The sequence below is a fragment of the Acanthopagrus latus genome, chromosome 8 (assembly GCF_904848185.1).
Source record: "Acanthopagrus latus isolate v.2019 chromosome 8, fAcaLat1.1, whole genome shotgun sequence".
In the NCBI taxonomy this organism is placed as follows: domain Eukaryota; kingdom Metazoa; phylum Chordata; class Actinopteri; order Spariformes; family Sparidae; genus Acanthopagrus; species Acanthopagrus latus.
This window is the reverse complement of record NC_051046.1, coordinates 29197151-29210534: the sequence shown is the minus strand read 5'-3', so window position 1 is coordinate 29210534 and position 13384 is coordinate 29197151. Positions and strand designations below refer to the sequence as shown.

At 38.1% G+C, this 13384-nt stretch overlaps 1 protein-coding gene across 1 annotated transcript in view; it reads right to left on the bottom strand.

The window, feature by feature from the left end:
• Positions 1-1840: 1840 nt before the first annotated feature.
• Positions 1841-13384, bottom strand: part of LOC119024380 (kelch-like protein 25) — a 52453-nt gene continuing 40909 nt past the window's right edge. The window contains exons 8-11 of the mRNA XM_037107146.1: positions 11572-11768; positions 6007-6112; positions 5651-5794; positions 1841-5402 (exon numbers count right to left, since the gene is read on the bottom strand). Coding sequence (XP_036963041.1) covers positions 5016-5402; positions 5651-5794; positions 6007-6112; positions 11572-11768 — 834 coding nt within the window. The 3' untranslated portion in view covers positions 1841-5015. The remainder of the gene's footprint in view (positions 5403-5650; positions 5795-6006; positions 6113-11571; positions 11769-13384) is intronic.

Sequence of the window (13384 nt, the reverse complement as noted above, 5' to 3'; positions counted from 1 at the left end):
ACACGTCTTTTTGATAGCCATCTTATTCCATACAGTGGGGTAAAGGTTTGGATCTCACAATGAGTTTGCAAAAAGAGGAACAACAGTTGACCAGTACATCATCGTGCTACCAGAAACGGCTGTACAGCCTTATAAGTGAGTAAGCAAAGTCTCCCTCTTAAGCAATAGATGGTCAGCTGAGAGAATATAAAAAAGCAGCAACAGAGGAGACCATGTTCTTCCTCTGTCATCCTACCTTGGATATACCAACAAGACTGTAAGACAAGTATCTGTGCAGCCTATCATTGCATAATGGAATACGAGAGATCCGCAGTTGGATCCAAGTTTAACAGAGCACGGGGAGGATTAACCATCTTCAAGAACCAACTGTGGAGTTTGGACTTTGTGGAAATTCGGGGACCTCAGGCGTGGTCTTGAATTGCCTCAAGAACTTGGACTTTCAGGAAGGAGAGGATGGCATACCGGATCCATGGTGTGAAGCTCTCAAGCTCTACTACATCTTAAGATTTTAACCAGCCTCAGCTCTTTGGATTAATTTTTTAATTTACTGAATTCAGATTTTTATCAGTAGGAATTCTTGATAACGATTGATGGTAAATGAGATAAGTTTGAGCTGTATACTTTGCCCTTGCTAAGTTTATGCAATAAACCTTCAACTACAGTTAAAGTAGAAGCTGTGGAGACAATGTCTCTTTGATTGAAGTAAAAAGTTGGTGATAAGTGTGCAAAATACTGTATTTAAAAGGTTCTCAAAGGTTAGACTAGCTGAACAAATTTAAACAGGGTTTATCAAAAGCCCCTAAAAGTCAACCTAGCACCCTCCCAAGTGCACAGATCATTTAGAGGAGGGCTGTCATTAACAGGCATGGCTGGTGACTGTATCTGACTCAAGGGCTATTCATGTCAGGTAACAAACCAGAGGCAGCAGGGCAGAGGTTCAGATGTAGGCAGTGAAAAGTTAGGCGAATCTCATTGCTACCAGATTTAGTAGTCCCCATTTAAATTTTTAAAAGCAACACCTTGTAGGTTTTAGGGACTTAACCCTTTATAATTGAGAGCTGGTCCAGCATCTCCTAGACAGGGCTAAACTTTGGATCTAACAGTCGGCTTGAGATTAGAGAGAAGAGTATCTGTAATGATGCAACCGTGATGACATTTGTTAGGATTTCAAAAGTGTTTAGTGTGAAGGCACCCTAAGGCAGATCAAATTAATGGACTTGCTTTGCAAAAGGATGCTATTGCATATGATGAGCCTTTATATAAAATCTGGACTCTGGGCTACCTTTGAGCAGGCTCTGTATACTTTGGTACTGATTTTAAGATGTATTTACAAAACTCTCCCAGGTTAAAACATTTTTAAAAGTTTAGTTAATTTACCTCATGGCTGATCTTGTTTTCGTTGGACTGTTACAAAGAATTACAGCCACTTGTTTATGTTCCACCATGTTACCCTCTGTCTTATGTTACTACACACTTTTCTCTCAGCTTGAACCCTAAATTAAAAGGGACAACAGGACTAGGCCCAACTGCAAGACTTCTATCAAGCATAAATCAACTGAATGTAAATTAAAATGGCAACTACAAAATGTTGTTACAGCACATTAACAATACAAATACATTAAACACATTAAGTAAAAAGTGATGAAAAGATACGAGGCTACTGTTCACTATGTGTGCCACCATACTGTGTGTGTTGTGTTGTCGTCTGTCTTCATGTCTGAAAAGTTGGGCTTGGAGTTTTCATACTACAAGTGCAACAGAATGCAGCATAAGCCTTGGGAGTTCCTAGGGTCTTACAAAACCAGATGGTGATTTCAAGAAAACACACTTTCCAGTGATGTCACAAACAAAAACATTTTTATCAACGACATTGTTTTTTCATACTTTTCATTTTCTCACTGGTCCCCGATGAATACTCTAAATGCAGTAATAATGGCTAAGAACTAAAGAATGTGGAATTAACTATGTGAGTTATACCACACTATATAAAAATAAAATATGAAATATACCAATAAAAAAATTAAGATGTTCTAGTTTAACAGAGAGATCATTTCATCTTCACATTTACTGTTAATACAATTACTTATGTCAAATGCACATCTCCATGCGCTGGGCAAGTTTGGGTTGTATTTGTAGGTGAGGAAAGGCAAGATATTGCGTGCAATGCATTCTGGTACATGTAGCAGGTGTGTGAATCTTCACTGCCTTTAAGAATTGATTCAAACTCAACAATTTGAATGCACAACAATGCTCTATGCATCTTGATGTATTTCAAGATACTGCATCATTTTTTTTTTCTTGATCAGTGCATATTCATAATTATTAAATCTAATTAGACTGCACAAGTATACAGTATAAAAACTGTACCTTTATTTGTATTACCCACCTCAGGAATGTCACAATACAAAACGTGAATCATAAATATAGAAACTGGAAGTGTTACAATGAATAAAACTTGTTGAATTAAATGTCTAAAACTGATTGGATAGTTGATTTAAGTGAGTTGTCTGTTCAGAAATATGTCACTCATCAGGTTCTCAGATGTTTGTTTTTTTTTTTTTTTTTTTTATAAAAACAGAGAAGAAAATTACAAATCCTGAAAAATGGCCTGTCCCCAGCCAAATGTGAGTTAAAGCTTTCATAGTTTTGTTATGCTAAAAGCTGTCACTGAGGAAAACAACACTATTAATGACATATTTAAAGTTGTTATCATTCACATTGTTTGATTAAAAACATTAAATTATACATCACTTCTATATATAAATGCACTTTACAACTATTCCCATTTTTTCTGTCCATCTTGATCATAGCATACCAGTAGGCTGAGCACTGGAAGTCTAAATGGCTGACTGTCAGGCCCTGTCACATCAAGTCCTGTCACACAGGTCTGCCCACAGAAATGAGGAGCACGTTTCTTTTTTATTACCTTATTGCATATCATGTAATTGATGCACGCCTAGCAAAATGTTATTTGAATAAACAGACACTACACTATAAATCTGACAATTTTAAAGCCAATATCCAATTTTTTTTTATTTAGCCCCTCATGTTGGCCTTTGTTGGACTGCTTTTAAGGTTGCCCTTTGTATGAATGACATTTCAATACTTAAATAGAAATAATTATGATTTGTATTTACTTTGAGTAAAAATGTTTTACATTATTCAAATTCATGCAGAGGGTGCTGTCACTTTCACATACATCTCAAAATCAATAGATTTTTGTAAAGCTCAATAGTGACAAAACAACAAATGCAATGACTCCATATGCAGTCTCAAGTAATCCTCGGGTAGCTGACACATGCTGTTTTATGGTTAAAATGCATTTTAGTGAATTGCTGAATTTAAAAAGAAAATAATAATTGTGATTTTAAATGTGAATTATTCTGAAATGAGTTTATTAAATTAAAAATATGTTTGGACAAAATCAGTTGTCAGTCATATGGTCATTTTATTTCAACTTGGCTGAACCTCATCATTTTAGTTTATTGTTATAAAATGTTTTAATTATAATAATTTAAAATATGAATGCCTACCATAACTTAAAGAACACAAAACAGGATTTATTTAGGTGTGGATGAATATCCAACAGTATGTTTGAATAAAAATCTTCTATGTAAAGGGTGTTTTTTAAATATATATATATATATATAAAGTCAGAATTGACTTATAAAGAGCAGCATGCACCCTTAAGAAATAAGGTAATGTGTAGTGAGTGAGTGGTAGAGTGAGGTGAGAGAGTGACAGTGGCTGCAGGGGCTAATGTATGAATGCCCTTTTGTGGACAGCCACATGCTGATAGTGGCATTGGCACTGTGTATATGCAGTAAATATTCATGGGTTGTGTGTGCATCATCCATCATCCATGACCAGCTTTACCAGCAAGGTGTCCCAGCTAACAGGGCCATAAATTACCTAAAAGATGCCAGATATTTAGTTTCCCTCTTTTGCTTCAAGGTGGCAGTCACATTGGGGGTGCGGGCACCATATGCGTAAATCTGTATGGCACAGAATTTGAAATACATACAGTGGTGCTTCTTGTAGATTTGCATAAATTACTTAAAACATCATCTGATTTTCACACAACTACTAAAAGTATATAAAGAGAACCCGATTAATTGGCAGTTCATTTTAAGGTGAAATTAGAGTCAGGTGTTTTCAATCAATGGGATGACAACCAGACAATCTTTGGGCACCCTGCTCTATTTAAAGAACGGGGATCTATCAAAGTCTGATCTTCACAACAAGTTTGTGAAAGTGTATCGTGGCACGAACAATATTTCTGAGGACCTAAGACTTATTGGTACTCATCAGGCTGGAAAAGGTTACAAAACCACCAGGGTTGCAAGGAGAAAAATAAATGTTGGTGCCTGTCTGCAGTTTGCTAAAGATAACATGGATCAAAAATGTTTTGTGGACAGATAAGACCAAAATAGAACTTTTTGGTTTAGATGAGAAGCGTTATGTTTGGAGAAAGGAAAACACCGCATTCCAACATAAGAACCTTGTCCCATCTGTGAAGCATGATGGTAGTATTATCGTGGTTTGGCTCTGTTTTGCTGCATCTGGGCCAGGATGGCTTGCCATCATTGATGAAACATTGAACTCTGAATTATACCAGCAATTTCTAAAGGAAAACCTCAGGACATCTTTCTGTGCACTGAATCTCAAGGGTCATGCAGCAAGACAATGACCCTAAGCACACAAGTTGTCCTACTAAAGAATGGTTACAGAAGAATAAAGTTAATGTTGGCTAAGTCAACGTCCTGACCTGAATCCAATCAAAATGGTCTGGAAGGACCTGAAGTGAGCAGGAAAGCCACCAACATCCCAGAGTTGAAGCTTTTGTTTTTTTTTCTCTTTATCTACTTTTAGTAAATCTGATGTTGTTTTAAGGTTATATTTATGCAGAAATATAGTAAATTCTAAAGGGTTTCAGAATCTTTCAAGCACCATTATATAATGGTTGTCTGTCCTTCAAAATGTACCTGGAAGGACTGGCTTCTCGTGTCTCCAAGTTAGGCAGGTAGATGTTTCCACGTGCTGACAAAGGCAGTGGGGATCAGTGAATAAGGCACAGTAGTGATGGAGTTCCAAGTGTCTGATGTTGGGTCGTAACAGTCCAATGTTTTACACCGCTGTGTCCCAAAATAACCTCCTACCACGTACAGCTTGTTTCCTGAGGCCACAGCATGGCAGCTCATTCGTTTGGAGGTCATATCGCCCACTCGTGTCCACTGATTGGTTTCACAGTCATAACGATAAGCAGAGGCAGCCGTAAATTCCGTGTCGCCACCCATGATGAAGATCTGGCTCCCTAAGACAGCAGCCGCTGTGTAGCGCCAAGGTTGGGGGCATTCAGCTGCAATATTCCAGCGATTACCCAGGGGGTCATAGCATTGGACCTAGATATAGAAGACAGTGATGGTGTGTAAGTGCAACATTAATAATACAGTATTGATCTTCAAATACATTAAAGGCAAGGATTCACAAGTGGAGGAAAATAACTTTTAATGACAAATAGTTCTTTATAAACTGTTAACTAATCTGAAACATATTTAGTCTTCCCTTTTAAATACTGTCTCCTTAAAGACATGGGTTAATCCTAACCCTAACCCATGGGTAAAATGGGTAAATATACTAATCCACCTACCTTGGAGGCCTTGTCTCTGTGTATGGTGGTTCCTCCAAAAACAAAGAGTTTCAGTTTGGCACTGACCACGGCTGCATTACTGACTCCATCTCTTAAAGGAGCCATCATGGTCCATTTATTAATGAGAGGGTCATATCGTTCCACCTAGGCAAATGTTATATAGTAAAAAAAAAAAAAAAAAAAAAAAAAATCATATGTCTTGAAGGTTAAGGAAAAGATGCTTAAAGTTAATCAAACTGCATTACAAGCTGTTAAGTATTTGTTTACATGTATATATTATTATGTAACTTTAATGACATAGGTAAAATTGAGCATTCTAAAACTCTTGTCGTAAATAAGATTCATGCTTCTCTAACCTGTTTTAGGGAGATGGATGGTGAGGCAGGAAAAACCCCGGCTATGGCTGTGTGACCTCCAACAACATAGAGACTATTTTCCAGCTCAGCTGAACCATGGCCAAACCTGGAGAAGAAATTACCCATTGTTAGAACCAGAGTTTCCCCTTGTTCAGGAGATACTGGACCAGCTCTCCATCTAAAGGGTAAGGTCCCTAAACCTACAAGGTTTTAGCTCCTTAAGGGTAATGTCTTTGTTTTGCGTTCTTTCAAAGTTTTAATTGTTTCTTTCATCTCAACAAATGACATGTCTGTCACTGAGGTAAGACAAGCCCCTGGTTGGTATTTCACTTTATGGATCATGCACTAATTTTTCAGTTTGTGGCATTGTCTGGCAAGGCACAAATTTGCAATTTCTCCCAACGCTCAAAATTCATGTGCTTTGACAAATTAAATGATTTGGAAATCTTTTACAAAACAATCTGACTATTCCTATGACAAAACCAACTCAAAATAAGCCACAAAAAAGTCAGTTAAGTTATTTAAGTTCTCTCTGTTGTTCAAACAAATAAGAAACAAACTGCTCAACTCTTGTATATAGCTTCAGTATGGGGTGCTGAGCCCCTCTTATAGTGAATAAACAAAAAGAAAAAGAAGACAGCACTCAAATCAAACTGTGTATTGTTGCCCCACAGACATTCCAGGAATGATGCCATTCTTCACAATATATCCTGGCAAAATGACAGTAAAACTACACAGGTGTGCTAATTATAGTTTATTCAAACCTGCACAACAGAAATACCCGAATAGGAAGAGCTGTATCCTTCTGAAGGACAGAAAAGGACCACACAACGTCTTGTACAAAGTAACCAAAATCTCACAACATAATGGCACCTAAGTGTCTTTGCTGTGACCATGCTACAATATGATGATGTAAGAGGTTACCGTGCTCAGGCCCGGTTGCGGCCGGAATTATGTGAGTGCAGAGCAGCAGGTGACTGGGGAGGAGTAACAGTTGAGCTTTGGCACAGTACGGAGCAACTGGGCCAAGTGTGAGTGCACCCTTGTACAGCTCTTTGGTGCATGTAAAACAAGAGCAAAGTCACAAAGCTCACGTTAAAGGGAGTTATTTTCTCTGATATAAAATACTGCTATTGAGATGCCTTGAAACTAGTCCAGTCCTTCCTCGATTACTGGTCTCTGTCACTACATGTCACTGCACTACCTCCAGGTAGGTGCCAAACCTCCACAAACAGCTGAAACCTAGTCAACTACATCACCGTCTGTTGTTGTAATAATAAGATCTGGGGCAATTTTGGACTAATATTGTAATATTGAGGGACAGAGAAACATATACATGATAAGATAAGCCTTAGCTGACACCAACTAAATAACATGAGTACAGATGTTTCTCCTTTCAGAAGATGCCGCTGCCGAGGCATTAAATGTGCCATGACACAGCAGAATAGGATGGGGGACCTTCATTGTATCCATGTTGTATATCATTTATACATCAGGGCCCCGTGTTTCCTTCTCCTCCCACTGGAACCAGACGCTCTGATGTATTTCTTCAGACTCATTTCTTATCTACAGACTAAGAGCAAATGCTTTTGTAACACTACAAATTTGGTGTTTGTTACCTTTTATTTAAACCATTCCTCTGTGGTGAGCTTAAATATCAGGTGCACCAGAGACATGAAAATACAGATAATAACAATAATAATAACTATGTGCACAGCTGACAAATCTAACAAGGCTCTGAATTAAGAAGGCTATGTTGGAGAAGCCGGGTATCAAACCTCCAATGCTCTGACCTGCGGACAAGCAACTGTACATTGCCATCCACACAAAAATCAATAACTAGGCTATTACAAAAACAATGTAAACACTGGCACCAGGATAGTGCTGCACAACCATGTCAGCAGCTTAGGAAAATGAATATTGACAGATAACATGGATATTGATGGACTTAAATTTGCATTTACAAAACATGTACAGCCTATTAAAACAGCTTCAAATGACCTCTTAGCCTCCTCTATAATGACAGAAATAGAAATAGAAATAAACTGAAAAAAAATATGGCGAAAATCACAGTATTTTATCAACACCTAGTTTTCCAAATTGTCCAAAGGAATTATTCATTCTAATATATCAAAATGTACTCTTTTCTATAGGTTTGCTAGCTACTAAAATCATGCATATCTGTATTTACAATGTAGCCTGATTCTGCACTCTACAGTATTCACATTCCATCAGCCCATAACGGTAGGTGAACAACAGCTACTGACTGCCATAGTCCTTACAACCTTGACTTATATGTTGTCCCAGGATAGACTGCCAAAATTAGAAAAATAACAGCTTAAATCCCTGAGGAGCTACATTAGCATTAGTGACGGTTGCATCCACAAGTGCCAGTTACCTATAGTTCCCTCTAACACTGTAATAATGATGTGCATCAGGGATTTAGAAGTGGGTTGATGCAACAGCAGCCAAAAAATAAGTAGTTCTATGCCGTTTACCTGCATCGCTGGCGAAAGTTATATCACAAATTAATATGGGTGTACCGCAGTCTGTCACAGCTAATTAACAACAATCTCCACACTGCCTTTGAGCTGGTAACTGTTACCCTTGATGTTAGCTCCCTCTAGCACAGGTAGGTCTAGGGCCTCAGTCTCCCTATAAAGTCTCTGCATTGTGTATTTTGTTCTGTTTGTACGGTGGAAGATGGAGAGAAGAACCAGGCGAGGAAGCATAGGATCTGGGTTGAGCAGTCTATCTCAAAGCTTCACCTTACAGAAAAGGACAAGAGGTTGTGTCTTACAATATAAAATATGTCACACTGCCATAAAACTTATCCCATGGTCTTTCCAGTAACCAGTAATAACATAACCAGCAGATACCAGGTATGTGTGCGGGTGAGTGAGTGCCATTTCCGGGTGGATAGCTCGACTCACCAGGCAGGTGAAGGTGACTGCCCCAGCGTTTCACCTGAGCGTGGCCCCTCTTCATTTAAATGGGACCAAAGTAGTCAGTGCCAACATGACTAAAAGGAGGTACTGTACGTCTGGATACAATCGTCAGGATGACCTGCCATTTTCTGTTCTCCAGGTCTTGCCTGGATGCGCATGCAAAACACACATTTTCTGATGATTTTCCTGGCTAAGGAGTTTGCCTGAGGGAGCAAAAACTTTTGACCTAGCCTGGAAAGCATATGGCTTCTTCCTGAGTGCCCAACTTGATGATGGATATGTTGTAGGATGAGGTTAGATATGCATTGCACTTTTGTTTATTCTACCTCTTACTCTCAAGATGCCATCATCAGGAATCAGATCCAGTTTGTGGATGGTGCTTCATGAACTGAGGGTTTTGCCGTGTTCCAGGTAAGTAAATTCATGGCTGAAGTAGCATCTTTGTTCAAAACAAATGATAGTCCTCTCTGCGTCTTGCATATCCTCCACTGATTCCACTCAGTTTTGTCTTTGATTATCGAGTGCAGTAGAGTTCCACAGCTCAAAGATGAAAATGTATAATTGTTACTCCATGGAAATGCAATCAAAGTTCATACGTTTCTTGCCTACCCGCTTATAACAGTTATTATCCAGAGTGGCCAGGGCAAAGAATGGAATTGAGCATTTCTAACTGCACTTGGTAATCGACTCACAGGGACTTCCCCATTAAAGGAAGCTGTGGCAGGAGAGTGGTGAGTTGTGTTCACTTTACAATGGAAATCCGGCTAAGCTGGCAGATGTACAGTATGATGCCTCGAACTATATGCTGCGACCTTATTTGTTTTGTTGATTAAGTTTGGTGCTGTTCTGAGCATTATTTGTGGCTTTTCAATGGCGGTTCCTTGGTGGAGGCATAAATTGCAATGTATTGTTATCGTGCAGTCATTTCTGAGGTTGCTACAACTACGTAAGCTAGTGGTCTGCAAACTTGATCTCTCGGGGGTTAGGGTTAGGGTTAGGGTTCCATTTAGAATGGAACTAAATGGAGAACTCTTAGGCGCCTCTTTAAACCCACACACTTTGAAGAACTACTGTTTTAATCTATTTGAGTGACAGATGTTTTAGTAACTTATTGACTTTAAGCTATTATACTTGTACACAACTTTTTGATATGTTTATGAGATTTAGTTTTATGCTTTTAGGCTCCTTATTTTTTTGGATTTTAAAGTGGGTGTGTATTGCACTCAGGAAGGTAAGTTTTCTTGCTTTTTCATTCATACATTCCAGAATTTTGACTTCTCATGCACAAAAGATATACTAAATCTTGCCTTCTTAAACTAATGCGCTTATTTCAGAAATCTGACATCTACTTCTGACTGAATCCATTTCATTGTGAAAGTACTCCAACCAACTCCCACATAATTGCCAAAGATAATTTTGAGCCTACATTTCTGAAGGTAAGCAGACAGCACCAGTTTTCTAACTTGCTGTCAGTCTCAAATTTCTGACTGTACAAAAACAAAATCCACATCATGGCATTTGTGATACTATTGTACTCTTTGAGAGAATTTTTTCAGGTCTCTATCTTTCAGTGACAAAGCACTTAAAGCCCGACTTCTGTTCCTCAGGGTATTGAGTAATTTTAAGACAAACCTTGATCTGTTTTTGGTTTAAACACCGTTGCTTCTCTGTTTATGTCTCCTTCTCTCAGACTCAAACAACTTAATGTCTGTCTTATCTGTCTCACACTTTGTCCCACTATCCTCCGATTCTGTATTGTTCTTCTTCCTCCTCCTCCTCTTCCTCACTTCTTCTTCCTTCTCTTCTTTGTTCAGTTTTGAATCCCCTTCAACTTACTTTCCAAGGTCAACAACATCTGTAAACTTTTGTGTATAAATATTGCTCAAACTGATGGTTGTTCAGCTTCTAAAAGTTCAGATCTTGTTTTGCTAGTGTTTAAACTTTTATTATTTGAGGCTGTTTTCAACATTTACCATAGACTTGCTCCATTTAGAAGTTACTCTAAAGAAACCATTCAAAATGTTATACGTGCTCTTAATGGACACCTAGCTTCTATTTACACATTTGTCTATCTTTAATCATTTTTAAAAGATTAATTAATCTCTTCAGATTTTATAATGTGTAGTGTTCTCATTAGGGTGAGTGACAGCACCTGTGATGCCTCACACACTGAATTCCTCTGCCTCCTTTTTTCATTTTTCTTTTTAACTTACTGGCATTTATGTGGATGCTGCTTAACATACACCACACGTACAAACACCATTGTGAACCAAGTACAACCCATCATGGCAACAGCACTTCCTGAATGCAGTGACCTCCCAGAAGTACAATGTGCCCTGACACACCAAAAGAAAAACTGCTCAGGAATGGCTTGAGGAACACAACAAAGATCCCAAGATGTTTAAACAGGACTCTCAAATCCTCCAGAGCCCGATCTGATTGAGCATCTGTGGCTCATGCTGGAAATAATCCGGCCCATGGAGCCCCCACCCCCAACATACAGGACCCAAAGGATCCACAGCAAACATTCCAGTACCAGACATGCCAAACACTCACAGAGGTCTTATAATAATGTCTTTAATATTCTGTTTAATGTGATATAAAACATGCATCTCACCTGGCTATTAGCATGGGTGCTCCTTTAGACCACTCTTCATGGACAGTGTCATAGATCCATACATCTTTAGAGACTCCGTTCTCTGACCCTCTTCCTCCAGTCACATAAACTTTGCAACCAATGGCACACGCACTGAACTCCTTCCTGGGGCTGGGGAGGTCTGCCTTAGGTATGATCTCCTTGGCTTTGTGATCAACCTAAACATGGATTACCCACCAACACACACAAAGAAGTGACTGTTAAGAATGCAGAGAACAGAGGGAGTGACTTGTAAATATCTGCTTTTCACTTCCACAGCAAAGCAGAGCATCGTGCAACTCTACATGTGACAAACCTTCAACAGAAAGCTGTAACTTCCAATTTCCAGAACCCAATGGAAAACATGTAATATTACAGCCAGTGGAAAGGTGGGCAGGGTTAGGGTCAGCCAATTAAAAAAAAAAAAGTAAAGAATGAAGGAGTAACACACAAGCGTATAACGTGTATTGAATATCAACACTTTCAAATACAAAAATCTTAAGGAAATTTTAAAAAATCCTTCTTGTAAACCTGTGGCAATCATTTTTTAACACAGGACCAAATAAACTGTATGTACTAGAACTACATAAAAAATACACAGAATCAAAAGTTGGTTGCAAGGAGGTGAAAACTAGCAGATATATGAATTTTTGAAAATGACAAATTCTTGTGTAAAAAATGACGCTGTGTTCCAGTTTGATACTGTGAACAATCAGCAAGGGTTGTTTAAATGAATACATGTTACAATGTTTCCTAACTTCCTGGATGGTCAGGACACATTTCAACGCAATCTAGCAAAAAATGAATAGAGGTTTCAATATGATTATTTTTCTAGAAAATCTGTGACGTGAACTGTGCTGTGGATATAAAGAGTCTACACACCCCTGTAAAATGCCAGGATTTTGTGATATAAAAAAATGAAACCAAGATAAATCACTTCAGAACTTTTCCCACCTTGAATGTGACCTTTAACCTGTACAAATCAATGGAAAAACAAACTGAAATCTTCTATGGGGAAAAATGAAAAAAGAAAATACTTTGGTTACATGAGCGTGCACACCCTCCTATAACTGGGTGTGAACTGATGTGGCTGTGTTCAGAATTAATTATTATCTTTCAGGCTATTTGAGAAAACCTAATCTGGCTCTCTCACCCCCTCACATGTCAAACCGTTGTTTATGGTGTAATTCCTGTGTGTTACAGTCCAATCCAAAGCAGTATCTGTAGTCATTCAGATTTTCCAACAAGTTCTGAATAACTATTAAACTAGAATCTCATCTTCTTAATTCAGCTATATTAAAGAGATGTAGGATATATCCATAAAAGTGATGCTTTCCACGTTTCACTGTGTTATAATTAAGCCAATGAGTTTGAGGTCCGGAAGAAACCAGCCCCTCCCTTTTGTGATTTAAACAGACTTTCAAAAAATCTTCGTGTTTAATACTTTGCTATTTGCCAGTAAAATGTCTCTGACATGTTTTGTTAAGATAGAACTAGAATGAATATGTATAAGTCCTTGTTTCTATTGTATATTCAAGTGTTTTATGCCTTAATAATGTTTAATTCTTTTTGAATAATAAGTGATCGTAAACATGTCATATTCTTCCATGTAGACAAAGTTCAACCGATTAAGCCATGGTGAAATTCTGGGAAAGTTGAAACATGATTTCCTAACATTGAAAGCAATAGTTTAGTTTAATTAAGTCTTGTGAGTTCAAACTCATAATGTCACAGGAGAAGTGAATGCTGTCAACCCTTTTTTTTACTCCTCTTCTTCTCTTTTACTCATATTTTG